At 43.2% G+C, this 25,120-nt stretch overlaps 1 protein-coding gene across 1 annotated transcript in view; it reads right to left on the bottom strand.

Annotated features, from left to right (window-relative positions):
- Positions 1 to 25,120, bottom strand: part of FAM91A1 (family with sequence similarity 91 member A1) — a 1,899,235-nt gene that overhangs the window by 1,287,147 nt on the left and 586,968 nt on the right. Inside the window, exon 9 of the mRNA XM_044066590.1 lies at positions 16,604 to 16,710. Within this exon, the coding sequence (XP_043922525.1) occupies positions 16,604 to 16,710 (107 nt within the window). The remainder of the gene's footprint in view (positions 1 to 16,603; positions 16,711 to 25,120) is intronic.

The following is a 25,120-nucleotide window of genomic DNA, read 5'->3' as shown; positions in this document are numbered from 1 at the left end:
TTAGAAAAAGGTAGGAGCAAACTGCATAAAACAAATGAAAATTATGTTAACAATACATGCTGAATACGGTCTTGAAGGAGGAGAGAGATTTAAGGGAAAGAAGATATTAGGAATTTATGTAAAATTGGATTGACTAAGGATACAAAAAAGCATATGGGATGTATAATGTTTGTAACTAGGAACATGCTAACGTGGTTTGTTTTCTTTTATATAAATATATGTTTGTCTACGTCAGTTTCAAGTATATTTCAATTTGGTAAACAAAATATTTCCACATCATACCATACAGGCGACACACCCCTCTCCAGTCAGATTCTGTTGCAAGGGATCTAGGTATTCCATGATGGTTCTTTATAGTGTATATGTGTGTGTATATATATATATATATATATATATATATATATATATATATATATATATATATATATATATGGGTCTACATTGCAACATTGAACGCTTAAAACAGCGAACGATGTTACATCGACACATTTTCAGTGAAAGATGAAAATGTCGAATCCACAGAACAGCGATTTCTTTCCTAGGGAAAAATATCACTGTTCCAACCCCTGCAAAAAAAAAAAAAAAACATTACACACTTCCAAACACATACACACATACCCAATCCTAATTATACCCCCCCCCAAAAAAAACAGTAAACAACTAAATACACAAATGCACATAACCCAACCATACATTTAACGAAAAAAAAAACAGTAAACATTTTAAACCATATGCACTTACCTTAACCCGCACCCTAACCCTAAGGTCAGTAACTCTCGCACATTTACATAAACAGCTCCAAACACATACACACTTACCTTAACCCTAATTCTACCCCCCCACACAAAAGTAAACAAATGAAAACACATACACACGTAACTCAACCATACATCTAACACAAAATATAAAACAGTAAACACTTTCATACATATGCACTTACCTTAACCCGCACCCTAACCCTATGGTCTGTAACTGTTGCACAATCACGCTCGGGAGCTATACCGGACAAGGGACCACACTACACTTCAGAACACAGCAAAACAACGAAGTGGTCAAGTGACTTCTTTCCCAGGGAAAGAGTTCGCTGAACAGCCGCTTCGCTGTTTTGCCTGTTCGCTCTACATGCGTCAACAAAAACGCATTTGACATAATGCGTTTTCGTTGTACTCATAGGAACCAGAGAGCACCCCTGCACTACCAGGCTATAACTCATACCACACCTTTCGGCTATGTAACCTGGACTGAAACACCAAAGGCGGAGGTGTGTCCATATTCATTAAGGATATCCACACCTCCAGGCTAGTTGCTCAGCATAATGCATCAGAGGTTATCCAAGTGCAACTAACTCTGGGCAAAACTGCAATCCAAAGTGTAGCTTGCTACAGATCCCCCACCATGCTCCTGGATTCCCACTCCTCTTTTCTAGATGTACTGGAAAATATTAGGGTTCAACCAAGTACCCTAATAATGGGTGACTTCAACTATCCCACCATTAACTGGGAAAACAACTTGTGTACCAACTCCTTAGCTCAAGGCTTTCTGGAATTCATAAACTCCAATGCCCTAGATCAACTTATCCACACCCCCTCCAGGGGCAACAATATCCTAGACCTAGTCATTACCAACATGAGTGACCACTGTTCCACACCTGAAGTCAACTCCTCATTGGTCCGATACGACCATAAGCTTATCACCCTTGATATCCACATCCCGCCCCCACCCCCCATTAAGGAAACCACAGTAAAAAAATTTCTCCAAAGCCAACTTCATGCTTCTTAAGACAGAAGTGGTGAACTTCATGACAACCATGCAGATGGACAATACAGTTATAACTGCTAAATCCTACACAAATGCACTTTATAAGCACTTACACGAGTGCATGGATCGTGCTATCCCAAACAGAACCAAGACGCTATCCTCCAAAAAAGGAAGCCAATCTGGTGGTCCCCTGCCATAAACAAATTGTACAACAGAAGGAAGAAACTGTTGCAAAAGAGAGTAAAATCCCATGAGTTGAGGAGCTCCCTGGTCAGCCTCAGTAAGAAGCTGAGATCCCTTACAAGATCTTCCAAAGCTAGCTATGAAAACAAAATCGCCACTAAATCCAAGGACAACCACAATGCATTCTATAGCAATGTCAAGAATCTAGATGGCAACACCCAGATCTGCTCTGAGTTACAGCACAAAGGCATGAAAATTACAGAACCAACTGATGCTGCCAACATCCTGGCAGATCGGTTCAGTGCTAACTTTACCCCCCTCTCACCCCCTAAAGGGCCCATTATCTATACAGGAAGAATGCAGAGTCCCTGTAATCACAACTATGCAGGTAAAAGCTGCATTCTCTTCAGCCAAAAACACAGCTTCCATGGGGCCGGACAACATCCCAGGCTGCGTTTTACATGAACTTCAGAACGAACTGGCTCCCCACTTAAGCACCATGTTCAATAATAGCCTCGCATCAGGCTTTGTGCCCACTGAATGGTACACAGCAACAGTTATCCCACTCCACAAAGGGGGAGCCACCACTGATCCTGGGAATTATTGACCTATTAGCCTGACGAGCCTGGTCTGCAAGGCCATGGAACGTATCATCATGGAACTCATAAACAAGACATTGGTAACCTCCAAACTCTGCATCCCACCCAGTTCGGGTTTGTGAAAGGCAGATCATGCCTCCTGAACCTGACCGACTTCTTTGAGGCAGTCACCAAAGGCGTGGATGAGGGTAAGGTGGTTCACACAGCCTATCTTGACCTCGCCAAGGCTTTCGACACCATCCCCCATTCCGGAATTATAGCTAAACTCACTAAACTAGGTAGAAATCCCTACATCACAAGATGGGTTGCCAACTGGCTCACTGACAGAACCCATACTGTAAAAGTTGCAGACTCCAAATCTGACCTCAAGGCAGTGACAAGTGAAGTGCCACAGGGTTCCGTCCTGGGACCTCTCCTGTTTGGTATCTACGTCTCTGATGTACAGGCTAACACAGAAGGCCTCTGGCTGACAAGTTCGCAGATGATTGCAAACTAGGAGCCATAGTCAAGTCCCCAAATGATGTGGACATCCTACAGAAGGGCTTCACTAAGACAGATGACTGGTGTCAGAGCCATGGCCTCAAGCTCAATGCCAAAAAGTGCAGTGTCATCCCCTTTGGTAAAAACTCTGTACCCATGAACTACCACATAGGCAGAAATCTACTTAACACCGAATGCGTAATAAGAGACCTTGGGACCCAGGTGGACAGTAGTCTCTCCTTTGATAGTCACATCGCCACAGTGGTCAGGAAGTCCTTCTATGTGGCACACCTCATCATAAAAGTGTTCTCATCCAGGAAAAAAGAGGTCATTGTTCACCTCTACTCGTCACTCATTAGACCCACTATAGAGTACAACGCCCCTTTTGGAATGTACCTCACAAGACATCTGCAGCAGCTGGAAACGCCACAGAAGTACCTCACAAAGAGGATTACTGGCCTCAAGCAATTGCCCTACACTGACTGCCTCAAAAAACTTCAGCTTTACTCCGTAGCATATCACCTACTCTGAGGTGATCTCTGCCTAACATATAAAGCTATGTCAAACTAAGAGCTGTTGGACATGCTACACCTAAAGAAATCCCAATCCCTCCAAGCTACACGCTCTAGGGACCTAAACCTTGTCACCACAATAAACAGGACACGCTGGAAAGATAGATTCCTGTCCCAGAGACTTCCTATACTCTGGAACAAGCTACCCATCTATGTCAAGCAAAGTTCTTCATTAGCACTCTTCAAGAAAAATCTTGATGAGTGGATGGGAAATAGGAAATACACCCCGGGGATCACTTCTGTGTCTGCTGGACAGTGGCACAGGAAAATAACTTTCTTGAGTGGTGTAAGCTATGGTACCTTGCTGGCTAGGCTTACGTAGGCCCTTGGGCAGATAGCCTAGTACCTACCTATGAACCTATATATATATATATATATATATATATATATATATATATATATATATATATATATATATATATCTATATATATATATAAAATATATATATATATATATATATATGTATACACACACACACACACACACACACACACACACACATATGTGTGTGTGTATTTTTTCCTTCTTGAGCAAGGGCCATTGCTGAAAATAATCCCCTAGCTTGACAAACTTCAATATGAACTTTTACAGTGGCAGGTTGTGCTACTGCAAGGAAGAATTACTGTTGATTTTCTACAATAATTTCACCTAATAAAGCTCAAGATTGTTGAAAAGGAGGAAAATCAATGACCGATTTCCTCAACAGAAAAAGAAAGGAACAATAGGCAAGAACACTATTAGGGACTTAATTCCCTCTAAAACATAGCCCTGCCCTCTATAAAAAAAATAAATAAATAATAAAAAAATAAAACAAAGAGTAGCTCTGAAGCTCTTTTGGAGTAGAATTCCTTGCGTCAGACGTTCTGACTCAGTAATCCAGTATTTTTCTTACCTTCCTGTAAATGGTAAGATTTTTTCAGACAGGGGACCTTATTAAGATAGCTCTCTGTAACAGTAAGTATGTGTTGGATGAGGACAGTAGTACTTTGATTCGTGTCCGACCTCCAGTCTTTTTTTTTTTTCAGGGGGCCTAGTTTCAGTCAGGACAGTAACCTTTAAGATAAGCTATTCCAGTCTGTGGGAGGCAAAAGTACAGTTTTGTACCTACCATAAATGTAGATGTTCGAGTGTATACCCTGCTGCAGTCATCACACTTGGGTTATCCTGTCGTCAGGTGGTCCTGCAGTCGGCCTGAATTCCAAAGTCTTGGTCCGACGTCGGTTGCTGTTGCTTCTTCCCTGACGTCAGTCCACCAGGGGTTTATAAGAGGCATCCAATGCCATTTTCTTCAGTTTTTCTTGCCCCAGATGTCAGGTGCCCCCCCAAAAGGTGGTCAGTAGATAGTACCAATAATAAAAGTTTAGCACACACAAAACATCCCTCCAGCTATAAGCAAATACACCACAAAGGTTGCATCAGATTTTAAAGTATTGAAAGGTTTCAGTTAGGTCAGAGGGGATGGAGGGAGGGTAACCTGGACTGCAGCAGGGTATACACTCGAACATCTACATTTATGGTAGGTACAAAACTGTACTATGTTCATCGTGTTACCCTGCTGCAGTCATCACACTTGGGTTGAATCCCAAAGCTAAGGATGGTAGGTGGAGTCAAACAGGGTTAGAGGAGGCTAGAAGGCCCTGCAAAATTGCAGTGGCGACGCCAGCTCTAGACTTAGAGTAAAGTGGTAAGTGATAGTGTTTGGTGAAGGTGTGTACTGAACTCCAAGTTGCAGCTTCCAGAATATCCTTGGTTGGCACCCCCCTGAGGAAGGCTGCAGATGTAGCTGCTGCTCTGGTGGAGTGGGGCCTTATGCTAGCAGGAACTGGTTTTCCATGATGGGTGTAGCAAAAACGTATGCAATGTCCTATCCACTTGGAAATGGTCTGTTTTGAGATAGCCTTTCCTTGTGATGCTGTAGTATAGGATACAAAAAGCTGGTCAGATTTTCTGAAAACCTTAGTTTTAGCCTAGTAGTAACGTAGTTGCCTGTGAATGTCCAAGGAGTGCAGGAGTCTTTCTCCTTTGTTCTGTGGATTTGAGAAGAAGGTGGGTAAAATGGATGGTTTGATTTAGAGCCACACTGGATAACACCTTTGGCATAAAGGAGGGGTTAGTTCATAGAGAAACTCTGTCTTGATGAAAAATAGGAAAGGCTCTACTGCCATTAGTGCCTGTAGCTCTGAGACTCTTCTGGCTGAAGTAATTGCTAGCAGCAGGGCAGTCTTCCATGATATAAACTTTAAATCAGCTGAGAAAGCTGGCTCAAAAGGTGGCAGCGTAAGTTTTTCCAGAACAAAGTTGTGGTCCGAAGTTGGTGTTGGTGCTGTCCTGGGAGGCCTAATGTTTTTGGCCCCTCTGAGGTACTGCCTTAGAAGTGGATGTGAAAATAAGGGAGGATCCGTGTTGTAGTGAGCTGAAATAGCTGAGGCGTGGATTTTAATAGATGAAAAAGAAAGTCCTTTGTGTAACATCTCAGTTAAATATTGTAGAATCTGAGGTATGTCCGGCTCAAGGGTATTTTGGCCTTTAGCTTGGTTCCAGGCGCAAAATCTTTTCCATTTGCCTGTCATCTGCCAATGTGTTCTTTTTTCCTGGCAGGAATTGAGCTTGTAATTGAACTTGGTAAGCCAGTGCTGTGTTCCACAAGGTCATTGCTTGCCTGCATAGAAGGTAGGAGTGTGTACCCCCTTGCTTGTTTATGTACCACATTACTGTGGTGTTGTCTGTCCTTATTATAAGCTGTCCTGGATGTAAGAGGTCCTTGAAGGCTGTCAGAGCATTCTGTATAGCTAGCATTTCTTTTTGATTGATGTGCACATTTCTTTGATCTGCAGTCCATATGCCTTGAACGCACTGTCCTGCCATGTGTGTCCCCCAGGCATAGTCCGATGCATCTGTTGTCATGGGGTAAGGTGAAAGGCTGACCCTTATTGAGGTGACACGCCTGTGACCACCATAGAAACTCCTTTTGAAGGCAGGGAATGAGAGGTATAATTGTTTCAAAGCTGTGGCTGTGTTGAGTCCATACGCTTTTCAGGTACCATTGTAATTTCCTGATATGCAATTTTGCAAATGGTATTAGTAGTATGCAAGATGCCATGAAGCCCAAGGCCTGCAGAATTTTTCTTGCAGGGAGTTGGGTCTTTGTTGCCATTATTTTGAAGTATTAAGTTAATTGTAGTTGTTTGTCTGGCATCGGATAAGCCATCTGGGCCGTTGTATTCAAGCTGGCACCCAGGAATGTCATATTTTGTGAGGGCACTAGTTTTGATTTCTTTTCGTTTACTGTGTACCCTAGGCAACTTAGAAGGTGTTTTACAAAAGCCAGATGTTGTAAGAGAATGTCCTTGCTTTCTGCTTGGATGAGGCAGTCGTCCAGGTATGGGCATATTTGAATTCCTCTTTGTCTGCAGTATGCAATTACTGGTGCCAGGCATTTTGTGAAGACCCTGGGCGCAGAAGATAAGCCAAAGGGCAGTGCAGAGAATTGGTAATGGGTTGAACCTGCAATGAAACGGAGGTATCTTCTGCAATTTTGTCTGATAGGGACATGCAGGTATGCCTCCTTGAGGTCCAACGTTACTAGCCAAGCTTTGTTGCCCAACATGGGAAGAAGCTGCTGCAGTGTTAGCATGTTGAATTTGGGTACCTGCAAGAAGGTGTTTAGAATCGAAAGGTCCAGAACGGGTCTAAAAGCCTTGTCCTTTCTGGGGACTAGAAAGAGCCTTGAGTAAAATCCTTGGCCTTGCTCCTGTGTAGGTACCAGTTGAATGGCTCTCATGTCCATGAGAGCTGCAATTTGTTTTTGTGCCTCTGCCCATTGATTTTGTGGCAGGTTTGGCATTCCTTTTATCCTTGGCAAGGTGTGGAAATGGAATCTGTATCCTTGTGAGATAATGTCTAGGACCCATTTGTCCTTTGTGACGATGCACCAGTTGTCTATAAAAAATGCTAATTTTCCTCCCAAGGGAGCTGCCAAGAGAGCTTTGCTTGGCAGTTTGAGGTTTAAGTCATTGTGTTTGTCTTCTAGTAGTTTGGGACCTGTCTTCTCCTCCCTTCTGTGTTGCAGTGCCCCATTGGCGAGGTTTGTAAGGGATTTGTGCTTGACCTCTGCCCCTTGGGCGTCTGTATTTACCCCTCTGTGGTCTATCAGAAGCTGGAAAGGACCAATTTTTTGTTGGCCAATTTCTGCTGAAGAGTGGGGGTTGTACCTGTAAGAAATCTTTGACCGTCTGCATAGATTTTGCCTTATTCTCCATTTTCTTTAAAACCTCTTCTGCTTTAACTCCAAATAAGACATCCTGCTGTAAGGGTGCATCTAGTAACTTTCCTTTAACATGATCAGGCAGAGTTTGTTCCTTTAACCAAGCATGCCTCCATATAACAGACCCAGTAATAGCTGCTCTATGGGAAAATCCACATTGTAAAGTATGTTTGCCCACCTGTTCAGCTGCATGCAACAGGATCCTGCATTTCCTTGAATTCAGACTGTTGAGGGTGCGTGCTCATCTTTCATTTTATTTGAGACATTAGGAATTGCTGGTATTTCAGCATGTGAAATTGACAATTTAGTGCTCTCATAGCTAGAGTAGTTGAGGTGTAAACCTTCTTCCCCCACCTATCTAGTGCTCTGGAGTCCCTTTCAGAGGGTACAGGATTTTTAGCCATAGAAGCCTTAGCCCCTTTGGGACCCTGGGAGATTGTTTCTCAGTCAGCAACAGGGCTTTTGTAAAGGAATTTGTGTGAGTCAGGCACTCTATATCTGTCTGGTTTGGCTGGAGCAGGAGGCAGAGAATCTGGATTTAGACTAGATTCTAAGTAAACATCATCCACAATGTCTAAAACTGGAGGGATAGCAAGTGGTCTGTGCTGGGGGAGTAAAAGAAACTCTCAGAGCCTTTTCTTTGAGTCGGAGTAGTCCTGACCTTCCCAGTGGAAATGTTCCCTCATGGTATGTAAGGTTTCCCCAAAGGAATAGTCTTCAGGGGGAGAAGCTGAGGGAATGGAATCTTCAGCATCAGAATCTTCATAAGGGGGAAAGGAGTAATCCTGTTCCTCAGAGGAGCCTGAGGAAACAGACACTTGATCAGAGGAGGCATAATCCTCCTCTTGTCTAGGCCTTTTGCCTGGGGGGGGGGGGGAGTTGGGAACCCCTGATTAAAGAAATCAAATCTTCAGCCATTTTAAGTATCTGTTTCTTAGGCATGGGGCCTTGAACTGGAGACTGATGTGCAGTCTTTTTTGGTTTTAGAGGAGTCTTAAGCTTAGCATAAGATTTTATGGTGAGAGTAGTCGGTCTGAAGACATCTTCTGTAACCGAAGGTGTTTCCACAGCACCGGCTTCTCCTTCTGTAATGTTGTCGGTAGGCCTAAAGAAAATGGCTGCGTCGGCCTAGAACTCTCTGCTTGAGAATCCGAAGCGGTCTGGGGTTGCAATTCTGCGGTTGCCAGGGGCTGCGTAGGCGCCTCACTGAAAACCGGAGAACCGGCGACCAGCCCAGCTGAGACCTCAGAGTCTGGCTTGGATCTAGGCTGCCTGTCTTTATTTTTGTGTTTTTTATGCACGCCGGTAGTCGGTTGCTCTGACGGCATAGTGTAATTAAATTTCCTACCGAAGTAGTGTCATGCGAAATCAAAGCGTCACTTTATAGTTCGCTTATTGAACCTAGCACAAAACCGACAACCAGTGACGTCGTGGTCTGGGCCTAGGTAAGGTATACAATAAGAATGAAAGTCCTTATGAGGTATTTGCTTCCCAAAAGAAATTCAACTGTTAACTTTTTCTGACATCGGACTGAGGCAAGAAAAGGTTCCCCAACAGGGTACTTAGCTTTGAAGACTTCGGACTGAAATTCGATTTGAAAATCTCAGGTGTCGGCCGACCGGCACTTGCGAATTGCTTCTGCTTCCGGCACCGCGTGGCAAGAAATACTGAAGAAAATGGCGTTGGATACCTCTTATATACCCCTAGCGCACTGACGTCATGGAAGAAGCGACAACAACCAACGCCAGACCAAGACTTTGGAATTCAGGCCGACTGCGGGACCGCCTGACGACAGGATAACCCAAGTGTGATGACTACAGCAGGGTAACACGATGAACATCCTCATTCACCTATTCCATTGTTTAAGCAATACTTTCAAAAAAATGGCTGAGAACAGAAAACATAAAAACATTTCAATATGCAACAAATGATATTTCAGATTTAAATAGCAGTAACCAAATGATTTAAAAATAACTGCAGCTACTTACATTAAACATACAGCAAGTGAGCAATCGGAAGCTCTAAAGCTTACTGAAACTTGAGAAAAAAATTTAATCTTTTCAGTTGGAAAAAGTTTTGAATAGATCTCTGACTTTAGAAATGAGATCAAGAAATTATATTCTGAAAAGAGGATAAAGATCCATCTGACCCAGCTTCATACAAACCCATTTAAAATTTACACCATAGTTATAAAATGGATAATGGCAAAGTTGTTTCCAAAACTGATAAGACCATGGATCAATGTGGTTTTGTTGAGGGGAAGCAAACACTTGACAACATTAGCAGAAAGTACAGCTGTGCAAGTCCTACTTATCTGAAACAAAAAATGTTCATATAACATACTGGCTTATGGATTATGGGTACTAGTACCCTTCTACCCTATCTCTGACACTCTACTAAGGCTCAGAGTCCTTCCCACTGCGTGTCAGACCAGTCCCATGGCAGTACACAGAATGCTTTTCAGATCTACAGACAGAACTATTTCAGTTTTCTAGGCTCCATCACGTAGAGGAGATGAAAACGCAAGCTTTGCGAACACCTACTCTCTCAAACCAAAAAACACACACACAAAAAACAATAAATGCTGGTGAGTATAACTCAACAGCATGTCCATCACCAAACTATGTACCTCCAAAAACAGGGGAACTGGGGGTAAATGCTGCAAGCAAAGCAGTGTGTTCTGCGAACATCTACTGTTACAGGTAAGTAGGATTTACACAACTACATTATGTTTAACAAACTCACTGCCTTACTGGGAAATAGGTAGAGTCCCAAGCTTACTCAACCTGGGAAGAAGAAGAAGAAAAAGAATCTGGAAGCCTCTGGAGAATCATCTAGTAAAGCCTGGTCTACATTTAGAAAAAAGGCATCAGGCTTGTAATGCTTCATAAAGGTATGAAGACAGGGCCAAGTTGTTGCTGCTAAATACTTCGAGTCCACTCCTTTCCAATACGCCAGTGAAGAGAAAATGGCAGTGGTGGAATGCACCTTTATCTTGTCTCAATTAGCCTTGCCATGGTGAGTGTGACACAAAAAAACAAAAGAAACAAAAAAAAACAACAACCAAGGAACAATAGTTTGCTTAGAGAAAGACTGACCCCTCTTCCCCCCCCCCCCCCACCCCATGCAGGACATAAAAAGCCTTTCAGCCTTCCTGAAGGGTCATTCTGTCAAAGTAGCACCTGAGCTGCCAATGCACAACCAAGGTGGAGTGCTCTCTCTCCCTTATTCTTAGGTTCTGGAAAGAACACAAGGAGATTAACAGACTGGTAGAGACTGAATTCTGAGACCACTTTCAGCATGAAAGATGGGTTAGTGCATAACACAACCCTATCCCTGTGAATATTCAGGTAAGGTTGTCCCATCATGAGAGCTTGCAGCTCAGAAACTCACCTTGCAGATGGCAGAGAAATTAGCAAAAACAGTTTTGCATGTTAAGAAATTCAAACGGTGGTGAGGTCAATTCTTCTAGAACATAGATGAGATCTCATGAAGAAGGAATTTGCTTGTGAGGGGATCTCATATGCAATATTCCTTTCATGAACTGTTTTACAAAAAGAGAAGAAAAAAGAGGGGGAATCCACTGGCAGACAAGTAGAGATGGCTACTAAATGCACCTTAATGAGCATATATGATAAGCCATCCTGAAGTAGCTCACACAAATATTTAAACACCAGACAGATGTTAACCTCAAGTGAACCTTTGTTCCTATTTAGGCACCACTTAGAAAACCTCATCCATTTGTAAACAAAAGATTTTCTAGTATCAGGTTTTCGGGCCTCCTTTAACACCTGTTTCACATCCGCATTTGCAAAGTACCTAAAATGAGTCAAGAATTAATCATCCAGGCTGTCAGTTGCAGCAGCTTCAAACTGGGGTGCACCAGTCAACCCTGAGACTGTGTGAGCAAAACCAGAGTATGAGGAAGTCTGTGGTAATTGCCCTTGGCCAACAACATTTGAAGGGTGATCCAAAATTGCCTGGGCCAACAGGGGATCACTATAATGATCTTTAGCATTTCTTTCTGAAACTTCAGAACTACCTTGTAAATCAGTGGAATGGGTGGAAATGCATACACAAACATTCCCGTTCAAGGGAACAAGAATGCATCTGTCCTCCAAGCACGGCTGCAAGGATGTCTAACAGAATTTCTCTAGCTGTCTGTATTGAAAGGAAGTTTGAAATCTATTTGAAGTGCTTCCCATATCTGGCAAGATCCTGGAACACCACTTGGTTCTGATGGGATGTATGATGCCTGAAGGTTCAGAGAATCCTGTAAAGCCAGGTCCCAGGCCATCATGTCAACCGGCACAGAGGGTGTGACCTTGTATCTCTGTTTGTTGAGGTACCAGATCACTGCACTGTTGTCCATAACCATAAGAAGAAGACCTGGAGTCCACAGATGGTGAAGGACTTTCAAGGTGTCTATCACACGCCAAACACTTCCTTCATATTGATGTTCTTCCATGCAGCCTTGGACCCTCCAAATCACCTGCAATTGCACGCCCACTGACTCCCCAAGCTAAGATGGACAAATCTGTCTGGACAGATTGAATGGAACAGGTGGGAAGAAAGGAAGTCGTGGATTGATACTCAACAGTGCTCTCCATCACTGTAACTCTCATCTGATGAAGGGCAGCACCGGCATCTGGGATTCCAGGGAATAGGTGCTGGGAGGCTGGAATAATGGTTAAGGAGTTTACCTTATAGACACAAGGCACAGGGTTTGATTCTCACATGGGATAATTGGCTAGACTTAAAATGGCCTGCGAGGGCAGTTAAGCTTAGTACTAATCTATGAACCTATAAAACATTTCGGACATAACATTGAATTTTCATCATGTGGAAATGGGACAGTGGCATCATGAAAGTCATGTAGGCCATCAGACCTAGAATTTTTAGGAATTCTCTTGCCAAGGCAGCATTCTTTCTGGAGAATTCCTGAAACACCATCTGGTAAGACAGTATCTCGTCTTTGGAAAGAAAATCTATTCTTTTGTTGGTGTCAATTAAGTACCCCAGGAAGACAAACTTTTGCGAGAGTGTTGGGCACAACTTCTGAAGGCTCGACTTGAATCTTAGACGGAAGAGTAAGGCCGAGACCTTCTTTAGCAATTCCAAACACCTAGATACAGACTATGTACAGATCAGTAAGTCATCCAACTAAGGAAAGATGTGAATGCAAAGAGTCTGACAGTGGGCCACTAACAGGGCAAAGCATTTGATAAGCACTCAAGGTGCAGTGAATAGCCCACAGGGCAACGAAGAGAACAAACTTAGGATATCTCCTGAAGCAATGAGCAATGGAAATATGATGATACACATCCTTCAAACCTAGGTTCACCATGAAGCAGTGGTCTGACAAAAGAGGAAGCACTCTCTACAGGTAAGCAGAATAGATAGGTCCAACACCTGCCTTCAAGACCTCTCTTTTTTTGGGAACCAGAAAAATTCTGGAGTAGAAACTTTTCATTCTTTCTGAAGGAGGGACCAGTTCTATGACTTTTGAAGTCCAGCATTTGCTGGAATATAGGAGGGAATAACAAAGTCTGCCCTGGCAGGTGAGGGGGATCCTCAATGAATGGTGGCTGATATTCCTTCCACTGCCACCTGTAACTTTTGGTCAAAGCTGTTGAGCACCCATTTGTCAGAAACCACTGATGGCCAAGCCACCTTGCTGACAGCTAACATTCAAGATGGAGCACCTTTACAGGGACCTGAGATATACAGGTGCCATGCCTCGGCATAGTCATTGGTTAGAAGAGGGGTTTATCCTTTTAGGGAAATTAACCCCTCTTGTTAAATTTGGCGGAGTTCTCGTCCTGCCATTTCCTTTTGGTACCTTGTTTTTTGTTTGGCTGTGACTTCTGTTTGTTGGACTGCTGAAAACCACCCTACTTACTGGAGGGAAACTTGGGAATATGAAACATTTTGAGCACAACTTGCATCAGTTTACCTCTGGCATCCCAGTATTTAAAGATCTGACTAGCTGCTGTGCAAACTCACAATCAGAATCAAGTTGACTATTCATAAGCTAATTTTTAAACTTATCAGAAAAATTTTGGCTGTGCAACCAAGCATATCTCCTTATCATCACAGATGTCACTGTATTTCTAGAAACAATACTGACCCCCTCCCAGGCACTGTTTAAACTATGTTTTGACACTTGAGAAACACTGGAAACAATATATTTTATGTAGACTTTTTGCTGAGCAGGTAATGATGCAGCAAACTTGTCTAAACTATACTTGCACACCTCAACACAAACTTTCCACATAAAACTCTGGTATTTAAACACTTTAAAAGCTACCGTGCTGAACTGCGCCAGTTCTTTCCCAGAGATTCTACCCACTTACCTAGTTTAAATGAAGGAAATGGGTTTGATGAAAACAGTCTTTTATTGGAAGAGGTCAAGCACACTCTGAATTTCTTAAACATCCTTTTAAGCAGATATTCATTCAGCAGAGGAAAATTACAAGCTTTCTTAAAAACATCGTTTGACACTTGGCTCAATGGAGGGAAAGTCACCTCTTCCAGGGCCTCATCCTTCAAAAAAATTTGAATGCAGCCCAAAATCTACCTAGCTTTTGGGAAAAGGAAAACATCTGTTTGGGTTTCTGAAGCCATCACACCCAAAGACAGGCAATGGGGTAAGGCAATGTGTTTGTTGAACATCTATGATGATCCAGAGGCAAGTAAAATCTAAGAAAATACTGTGGGTCTGGATGCAGACAAACATTTGATACAGTCAGCTGGGATTTTATGAGAAAGGCAATGGAAGCATTTGTATTCCCTGATAAAATAATAGGGTTAATCGGGAAGGTCTAAGAAGGGTTGGAGGCAAAAATAGGAACCAGGCAAGGATGACCTCTTTCTCCTTTGTTATTTGCTTTATAAACAGAGCCACTGGAAAAGAAAGTAAGAGTCACAAACTGAACAGTGTATCTAGTTCTGTATTCATGAAAAGTTAGCTTTATATGGAAGTTATATTATTTTGTACAGAAAAATAGATTATGGTGTGGAACATTTTGAAATGGTTTCAAGTCTTTTTTGGGATATAAAATTAATGAAGATAAAAATAAAAGTTATGTACTTACCATAATGCCTGATCAGGTCTATAGTACGTCGAACTTGTAGAAGTTTGAACGTTGTAATATAGAACCGAAAAGTCCAAAATATGAAAATAGCGAAGCCACGGCACACCATTTTTTTTCTCAGGGAAAAAAATCAGTGGGCTGTTTTCGGGGCTTTGCTATTTCCTCCACTGTGGTCAGATCTTGAAGTTGGTATATTTAAGTAGGGGGGGGGGTGTGGGGGGTACAATTTTAAAGTGTAAGGTTTTTTTTTTGTCACGGAACAGCAATTTTTTTTTCCCTGGGGGGAAAAAAATCACTGTTCTGTGTTTTCATTAATATTGGGTTTCGAACTGTATGTTTCGATATTACAACGTTCGAAATTCCTGTGAGTTCAACATTGTAATATAGACCCTGCCAGATCCGTGAGTTCAACTTTGTAATACAGACCCTGCCAAATCCATGTGTTCTTTTTCTATCTGTCTCAAAAAGTGGGCATTTCAGACTTGTACAAATCTGAGGCCAGCAATTTAGACTTTTGTCTCCAAGGTTCAAGCACCTCCCCTCCCATAATGCACTGACCTAACAGTAATCAGACTCAGTTTGCCCCATAAGATCCTAAAGAAGGAAACTGTCATGACTAAGCAGAACACTACAACTACAAGAAGCACCCTTAAAGGACTGTAATCAAACAAACTCTCCTTGCAGGTTCTGTGTAGTTTATCAGGAGCCACAGAACAAGGACAATTTGGAAGTGAGACAGCGGGTGGGAATGTTCCGATGGATGGAAGACGACAAGCTGATCTACCATTATGGTAAGTACACAGCCTTCATATCCGATGTTCTCTTTTTCGTCTGCCTCAACAAGTGTGACAGAGTCCCCATCTAATTCAAACCTGGAAGACATCATGCAAGGATATTCTCAAGAATAGTAGAAACCAAGATCGCTCTGGGCTTCGTCTACAGGTTGAGCTTGTAATGAGAGACAAATGTATGAACTGTAGACAATATGGCTTCTGCACAAATATTGTCAATAGGGACATTGCTAAAGAATACCATAGAGGCAGTGCCCACTTTTTTAGAATGTGCTTTTGGCTTTGAGGGTAAGGACAATCCCAGAAGGATCAGTTCACTTTTCAGGTTAACAAATAAATTAATTTAAAAATATACACAGGCTGCTGAGAGCTGGCCTTCCTTTCTCCATCAGAAGATACTCCAGTAGAAGACAGTCCCACCTCCTCCTCCATCAACAGAGGCAACCTAAACGCTGGCTACTTAAGATAACCCCTCCCAGCCAATTATTCAGACTCCAGATATTCAGGCTCCAGATCCACTACTGAAATCTCATCTTCTGTGTAACTGCCAAACTGTCAGAAATTATATTATAATGGAGCTATAAGGCTGCTTTTTTCAGCCTACCTTTGCTACGAAATGTGATTTGCCCAATCAGTGAATTCTGGAAACCCTACACAATCTCTCACTCATACACATATAGAAATAACTACTGTCAATAAAATGGTAAAAAAAAAGAAAAACAAAACTTGGCAAGTACTGTGGAGGAAAAAAAACATTATGGCGAGAAATTTTTAAAGCAGCATTAAAGATTTTGCAAAGCTCTGAACACTTTCACACTAGTATGTAAGAAAATTATGGTATTTTTGTTTCATCATTACCTCCGCAACATTTGTATGCTCGTCAATCGACACAAAGATTTTGTAGAGAAGTGTTTCAAAGTAATCACCCTGGAGTCGATTCATTACAAACCCTTCAAGTGGTGGCACTAAAATAGGGGAAAAAAAAAACATGAAATGCAATGGAGGCAAAATGATGCAAGCAACAGAAAGAGAGAATTTATACCAAGGTGGGATAACAAGGAAGGCTCACAATACAAAGCTGATAGAAGTTTGCAAGGGCAAGCAGGCCTCCCAGTAATGTTTGAGAAAAGGAAGTAGAATTAAAATTTTGAGGAACTCCAAAACTATGTCCCCCAAAACCAAAAGTCTTTCATCAGCCAAATGGGCAAGTTTCAGAAAAGTAGTAATGCCAACACACACAAGGATTTTTTTCAAAAGCAGACAATCTTGGTATTTACATGAGATTAAATGTTTGTTCATTCACTGATTCATTCGTTCATTCTCCAGCTACCACTTTAAACAAATAAAGGCCGTCAGGGAGCAAAAACCCACCTTGGCATTCAACAAGCACAGTATAGAACAAAAGTACAGTTGTGTACACTTACCATAAATGTAGATGTTCGAGTGTATTCACTGTTGCAGTCATTACATTTGGGTTATCTGCTTTGCAGGTAGCCCTCAGTCGGCCTGATTAACAAAGTCTTGGATCCTGCTTCGGTTGTTGTCCCTTCTTCCATGACGTCAGGTCGTCAGGGGTATAAAACATGCAGCCGACGCCACTACATCAGTTTTTCTTGCCCCACGTCAGGTGCCTCCTAATGGGAAGCAATTAAATCTATAATACATAGAAATACCTAAAACAAAAAAGCAAATACACCAAAATTCTTTTTGAGCATAGTGAGAGTAGAGGAATAGCCAAAAGAAGAAAGGGGGCTGGCGGGAGGGTAACCAGGACTGCAACAGTGAATACACTCGAACATCTACATTTATGGTAAGTGTACCCAACTGTACTATGTTCATAGTGTTTCACTGTTGCAGTCATTACATTTGGGTAGATTCCCAAAGCTAAGGTTTGGTGGAGGAATTTAAATAGAATTAGGACCACCTATAAGGCCCTGCAAGACCAGCTCTGGATTTGGAGAAGATTTGCAAATGGTAATGCTTGTTGAAAGTATGTACAGAACTCCAGGTAGCAGCTTCCAGGATGTGCCTTGTAGGGACCCCCTGAGAAAGGCTGTAGAGGTAGATGCAGCCCTGGTTGAATGGGGTCTGATGCCCTGTGGGATAGGTTTTCCATGGTGCTTATAGCAGAAATGAATGCAGTGACATATTCATTTTGAAATGGTTTGCTTTGAAATAGCTTTACCCTCTGTCCCTGCAGCAAATGCTATCAGCAGCTGTTCATATTTACTTTGAGGTTTAGTCCTGTCCAAGTAGAATCTAAGTTGTCTGTGCACATCTAAGGAGTGCAGTATCCATTCCCCTTTGTTCTGTGGGTTAGGAAAGAAGGTAGCCAAATGAATGGACTGATTAAGAGCCACACTGGATACCACCTTGGGCATGAAGGAGGGACTGGTTCTGAGGGACACCCTGTCCGCATGAAAGATGATGAAAGGCTCCACTGCCATAAGGGCCTGTAATTCAGATACCCGTCTTGCAGAAGTGATTGCTAAAAAAAAAAGCTGTTTTCCAGGAAAGGAATTTTAAATCTGCAGTAGCAGCTGGCTCAAAAGGAGAAAGAGTGACTTTCTACAAGACAAAGTTGAGGTCCCAGGCAGGAGTTGGCGCTCTCCTGGGTGACCTTAAATTTTTGGCCCCTCTGAGGAACTACTTGAGCAGTGGGTGAGAGAAGAGGGGAGGCTCTGTGTTAGAATGAGGAGAAATGGCTGAGGCATGGATTTTGATGGAGGAAAAGGACAAGCCCTTATGAAGCATCTCAGTCAAATACTGTAGAATCCGAGATAAACTGGGCACTGCTGCACTCATCCCTTGAGATTGGTTCCAGGTACGAAATCTTTTCCATTTTGCAGCATAAGATTTTCTAGTACTAGGCCTCCTAGCCTCTAAAATGATATCCATCACTGATTTGCTGAGGGGTGGTAAAGGAGAGATTAGGTAATTAGCCAGGCTGCTAGGTTCAGGGTTTGCAGCTGAGGGTGCAGAATCTGGTTCTCCTGCTGAGACAAAAGGAAAGAAGAGGCAGGTGCCATTGGGCCAAGCGTGACACACTGCACAGGAGGTGGTACCAGTATTGACGTGGTCAGTCTGGTGCAATTAAGATCATTCTTGGCTTGTCCTGTTTGATCTTTAGTAGTACTTTGGAGAGCAGAAGCAGAGGAGAAAAAGGCATAAACTAACAGGTTTTACCAGCTGAAGGATAGAGTATCCACTTTCCAAGCTAGTTTGTGGGGAATCCCTGTGCAAAATTTGTCCAATTGATGGTTGTGGGGGGAAGCAAACAGGTCTTTATCTGGGCTCCCCCATTTGCTTGTCAACATGTTGAAAATTCTTGGTTCCAGTTTCCACTCGTGTGGGTCTATACGGTTTCTGCTTAGTCCATCTGCCAGTGTATTTAGTTTTCCTGGCAGGAATTCAGCCTGTAGATTCACTTGGTAGCTCAAGGCTGTGTTCCACAATGCCATGGCTAGTCTGCAGAGGGGGTAAGAATGGGTACACCCTGCTTGTTTATGTACCACATGACCGTAGTATTGTCTGTCTTTACCATTAGTTGTCCTGGAAGAATGTGGCCCTTGAAGGCTGTCAGAGCATTCTTTTGATTTATGTGTAGGTGCATCTGACTTGGGTTCCATTTGCCCTGAATGCACTTCCCTACCAGGTGAGCCCCCATGCATAATCTGATGCATCTGTTGTCAAGGTTTGGGTGGAAGGAGGTAGTGTGAATGGCAATCCCTTGTTTTGGTGGCAGGCCTCTGCCCACCAAAGGAACTCTAGGCGTACGCAAGGTATGATAGGAATCATTGCTTCTAGTTCCTGTGAATGTTGACACCATAGGCTTTTGAGATACCATTGCAGTTTCCTCATATGCAGTCTTGCATATGGAATTAGAAGAATGCAGGAGGCCATGAACCCCAAGGCTTGCAGTATTTGCCTTGCAGATAACTGGGCTTTTGTGGCCACTTGTTTAAAGTAGGTTGTCAAAAGAATCCGTTTCTCTGGCATGAGGAAAGCCATCTGGGAAGTTGTATTCAAACTTGCTCCCAGGAATACAATTTGTTGACAGGGTACCAGGTGTGATTTCTTTTTGTTTATGGTGAACCCCAGACACGTCAGTACCCTTTGAACAAAGGCCAAATGATTCAAAAGTATGTTCTGGCTTTCTGCCTGAATTAGACAATCGTCCAGGTATGGGTATATTTGAATATTTCTTTGCCCGCAAAATGCAATGACTGGAGCTAGGCACTTTGTGAATACTCTGGGCGCAGTAGATAAGCCAAAGGGCAGTGCAGAGAACTGATAATGCATGTAGTCTGCTTTGAAGCGTAAGTATTTTCTCCAAGACTTCCTGATAGGGATGTGCTTCTTTTAAGTCTAGTATTGCCAGTCATGCATCTTTGCCTAACATAGGAAGCAGCTGGTGAAGAGTCAGCATCTTGAATTTTGGAATCACCAGAAAGGTATTTTGAGTAGAAAGGTCCAGGATAGGATGCCATGTATTCCCTTTTCTGGGTACCAGTAAAAGTCTTGAATAGAAACCTTGTCCCTTTTCATCTTCTGGTACCAACTGAACAGCCCCCATGCTTAAAAGAAAGAGTACTTGATTTTGGGCCTCTGGCCACCCGCTTGGTGTTGGTAAGGTGTGGAAGTGAAATCTGTATCCTTGGGATACTATATTTAAAAGCCATTTGTCATGGGTAATGAGTTCCCAGTTTTTGGCATGCAGACCAATCTTTCCGCCTAAAGGTGCATTCAGTTGGGAAGTGCTTGGAAATTTTAAAAGCAAGTCATGAGACAGTTTTCCATAGGGGGGAGTCTTACTACTCCCTGATTTGGGTGTGGAAACCCCCCACTGTTTAGTCTTGTGTGTCCCCTGGGACTGAAACCTGGGGTTTCTGCTGTGTCTGGGTTTGGCTTGAGAAGACCTGGAAGGGGCTGGAAAGGACCTTCTTAGAGGGCCAGTGCCTACTAAACCTAGCAGGCTGAACTTGTAAGAAATCTTTAACAGTTTGCATAGATTTAGCTTTATCTTCCATCTTTTTAAGAACTTCCTCAGCCTTGTTGCCAAACAGGCAGTCCTGACTTAAGGGAGCATCCAGCAATTTAGCTTTAACATGATCAGGCAAAGATAGCTCCTTAAGCCAAGCATGCCTTCTGAGCACAGACCCAGTAACAGCAGCCCTGCAAGAGGCCTATAATGAATCAAATCCACATTGCAAAGTATATTTTCCAACCAGTTCAGCAGAATGCATTAAATCCTGTAATTCTTTATTTTCCACACAGTCAGGAATCAACATAATTTTCGGTTTATGCAAGCCAGTAACATGTTGCTGATACTTTAACATATGAAACTGGCAGTTTAAAGCCCTAAAGACCAAGGTTGCAAGTGTAAACCTTCTTACCCCATCTATCCAGCGCCCTGGAGTCTCTATCAGAAGGGGTAGGATTTTTAGCAGTAGAAGCCTTAATGCCCTTGGGCCCCTGTGAAATAGTCTCTGGATCCGCAATAGGATTTTTAAAAAGGAACTTGTGTGACTCAGGGACCCTGTAATATCTGTCAGGTTTTCTGAGAGCAGGAGGCAAGGAGTCAGGGGCCAAACTAGATTCCGAAAAAGCATCATCAACAATGTTTAGTACAGGAGGAATAGCTAAAGGCCTATGCTGAGGGAGGAGTAAAAAATCCCTAAGCCTCTTTTTTGAATCAAAAAAATCCTGGCTTTCCCAGTGGAAATGCTCCCTTAGAGTATGTAAGGTTTAACCACAAGAAAAATCCTCTGGAGGGGAAGCAGAGGGAATAGAGTCCTCTGCATCAGAATCCTCATAAGTAGATAAGGGCAAATCCAGATCATCAGAAGAATCAGAAAAAACAGAATCCTGGTCAGAAGATTCATAAACAACTTCAGTCCTAAGCCTCTTAGATGGGGGGAGGGTTGGCTTCCCCTGATTAGAGTTATTAGATCTTCTGCCATTCTTATCATTTGTTTTTTTAGGCATAGAGGCCTAAGCATGCGGTCTGGGCATCGTTTTTTTAGGCATGGTTCGAGATTTAGGCCTAAGTGAAGAAGGAGGCATCGGTTTAATATGCAAGTCCATAGGTCTGAATACACCCTCAGAAGCCGGTGCCTGCACAGCAGCTCCGGACCCATCCAAGGTAGAGACATTTGCGGGTTCCATAGTTGAAGCATCTTGCGGCATACAGGACTCCGAATGGGTCTCTGTACAGGTCTGCGAATCAGAAGTAGCGGGTATCAGGGGCTGCAAAAATGCCTCACTGAGTACTGGCGAACTGGCAACTGGCTTAGGAGAAGCGTCGTCGGCAGTTTAGGACATCGGCAGCCTGTTTCTGTCTTTATCTTTGCGTTTTTTCAGAATCCCGGTAGTCAGATGGCTAACCGATGACATTTCTGGATAATTAAACCGAGAACGGAAATATTTAGAGGCAAAAATATAATGATGATGGAGAGTGCGCTGATAAAATAAAGCACAAAACCAACAGCAAGGTACATTGTGGTCAGGGCCTAGGCAAGGAATACAGTCCGAGTGAAAATCTTTATGAGGTATTTGCTTTCCACAAGTAATGCAATTATTAACTTTTACTGACATCGGTAAGGAGCAAGAAAAAGTTTCCCCAATGGGGTACTTAGCTTTAGTTGAAGACTTTGGTTCTGAAACTCGAAAACGAAAATTTTAGGAGTCCGCCGACTGGCACTTGCGAACTGCTTCTTCTTCTTTGGGCAACGCACGGCAAGAAAGACTGATGTAATGGCATTAGCTGCATGTTTTATACCCCTAACAACCTGACGTCATAGAAGCAGGGACAGCAACCGACGCAGGACCCTAGACGTTGCTTTCTTGCCCAACATGGGAAGAAGTTGCTGTAGTGTTAGCATCTTGAATTTGGGTACTTGCAAGAAGGTGTTTAGAATTGAAAGGTCCAGAATGGGTCTCCAAGCATTGTCCTTTCTGGGGACTAGAAAGAGCCTTGAGTAAAATCCTTGGCCTTGCTCCTGTGTAGGTACCAGTTGAATGGCTCTCATGTCCATGAGAGTTGTAATTTGTTTTTGCGCCTCTGTCCATTGATTTTGTGGCAAGTCTGGCATTCCTTTTATTCTTGGCAAGGTGTGGAAATGGAATCTGTATCCTTGTGAGATAATGTCTAGGACCCATTTGTCCTTTGTGACGATGAGCCAGTTGTCTATAAAAAATGCTAATTTTCCTCCCAAGGGAGCTGCCAAGAGACTTTTGCTTGGCAGTTTGAGGTGTAAGTCATTGTGTTTGTCTTCTAGTAGTTTGGGACCTGTCTTCTCCTCCCTTCTGTGTTGCACTGCCCCATTGGCGAGGTTTGTAAGGGATTTGTGCTTGTCCTCTGCCCCTTGGGCGTCTGTATTTACCCCTCTGTGGTCTGTCAGAAGCTGGAAAGGACCAATTTTTTGCTGGCCAATTTCTGCTGAAGCGTGGGGGTTGTACCTGTAAGAAATCTTTGTCCGTCTGCATAGATTTTGCCTTATCCTCCATTTTCTTTAAAACATCTTCTGCTTTAACCCCAAATAAGACATCCTGCTGTAAGAGTGCATCTAGTAACTTTGCTTTAACATGATCAGGCAGAGTTTGTTCCTTTAACCAAGCATGCCTACATATAACAGACCCAGTAACAGCTGCTCTACAGGAAGCTTCCAAGGAATCAAATCCACATTGTAAAGTATGTTTGCCCACCTGTTCAGCTGCATGCAACAGATCCTGCATTTCTTTGAATTCAGACTGTTGAGGGTGCATGCTCATCTTTTGTTTTATTTGAGACATAAGGAATTGCTGGTATTTCAGCATGTGAAATTGACAATTTAGTGCTCTCATAGCTAGAGTAGCTGAGGTGTAAACCTTCTTCCCCCACCTATCTAGTGCTCTGGAGTCCCTTTCAGAAGGTACAGGATTTTTAGCCATAGAAGCCTTAGCCCCTCTGGGACCCAGGGAGATGGTCTCTCGGTCAGCAACAGGGCTTTTGTAAAGGACTTTGTGTGAGTCAGGCACTCTATAATATCTGTCTGGTTTGGCTGGAGCAGGAGGCAGAGAATCTGGATTTAGACTAGATTTTAAGTAACATCATCCACAATGTCTAAAACTGGAGGGATAGCAAGTGGTCTGTGCTGGGGGAGTAAAAGAAACTCTCGGAGCCTTTTCTTTGAGTTGGAGTAGTCCTGACCTTCCCAGTGGAAATGTTCCCTCATGGTATGTAAGGTTTCCCCAAAGGAATAGTCTTCGGGGGGAGAAGCTGAGGGAATAGAATCTTCAGCATCAGAAACTTCATAAGGGGGAAAGGAGTAATCCTGTTCCTCAGAGGAGCCTGAGGGAATAGACACTTGATCAGAGGAGGCATAATCCTCTTGTCTAGGCCTTTTGTCTGGGGGGGGGGGGGGGGTTGGGAACCCCTGATTAAAAAAATCAAATCTTCAGCCATTTTAAGCATCTGTTTCTTAGGCATGGGGCCTTGAACTGGAGACCGATGTGCAGTCTTTTTTGGTTTTAGAGGAGTCTTAAGCTTAGCATAAGATTTTATGGTGAGAGTAGCCGGTCTGAAGACACCTTCTGTAACTGAAGGTGTTTCCGCAGCACTGGCTTCTCCTTCTGCAATATTGTCAGTAGGGCCTAAAGAAAATGGCTGAGTCGGCCTAGAACTCTCTGCTTGAGAATCCAAAGTGGTCTGTGGTTCCAATTCTGCAGTCGTCAGGGGCTGCGTAGGCGCCTCACTGAAAACCGGAGAACCGGCGACCAGCCCAGCCGAGGCCTCGGAGTCTGGCTTAGGTCTAGGCTGCCTGTCTTTATCTTTGCGTTTTTTATGCATGCCGGTAGTCTGTTGCTCCGACAGCATAGTGTAATTAAATTTCCTACCGAAGTAGTGTCGTGCGAAATCAAAGTGTCGCTTTATAGTTTGCTTATTGAACCTAGCACAAAACCGACAACCAATGACGTCGTGGTCTGGGCCTAGGCAAGGTATACAATAAGAATGAAAGTCCTTATGAGGTATTTGCTGCCCACAAGAAATGCAATTGTTAACTTTTTCTGACATCGGACTGAGGCAAGAAAAGGTTCCCCAACGGGGTACATAGCTTTGAAGACTTCAGACTGAAATTCGTTTCGAAAATCTCAGGTGTCGGCCGACCAGCACTTGCGAAATGGTTCTGCTTCGGGCACCGCGCAGCAAGAAAGACTGAAGAAAATGGCGTCGGATGCCTCTGATATACCCCTGGCGCACTGACGTCAGGGAAGAAGCGACAGCAACCGACGCCGGACCAAGACTTTGGAATTCAGGCCAACAGCGGGACCGCCTGACGACAAGATAACCCAAGAGTGATGACTGTAGCAGGGTAACACGATGAACATCTACCT

The sequence above is a fragment of the Protopterus annectens genome, chromosome 3.part1, assembly GCF_019279795.1.
Source record: "Protopterus annectens isolate FY-2018-M chromosome 3.part1, PAN1.0, whole genome shotgun sequence".
NCBI lineage: Eukaryota > Metazoa > Chordata > Ceratodontiformes > Protopteridae > Protopterus > Protopterus annectens.
The sequence above is the reverse complement of the archived record's forward strand: the minus strand, read 5'-3'. Positions and strand labels throughout refer to the sequence as shown.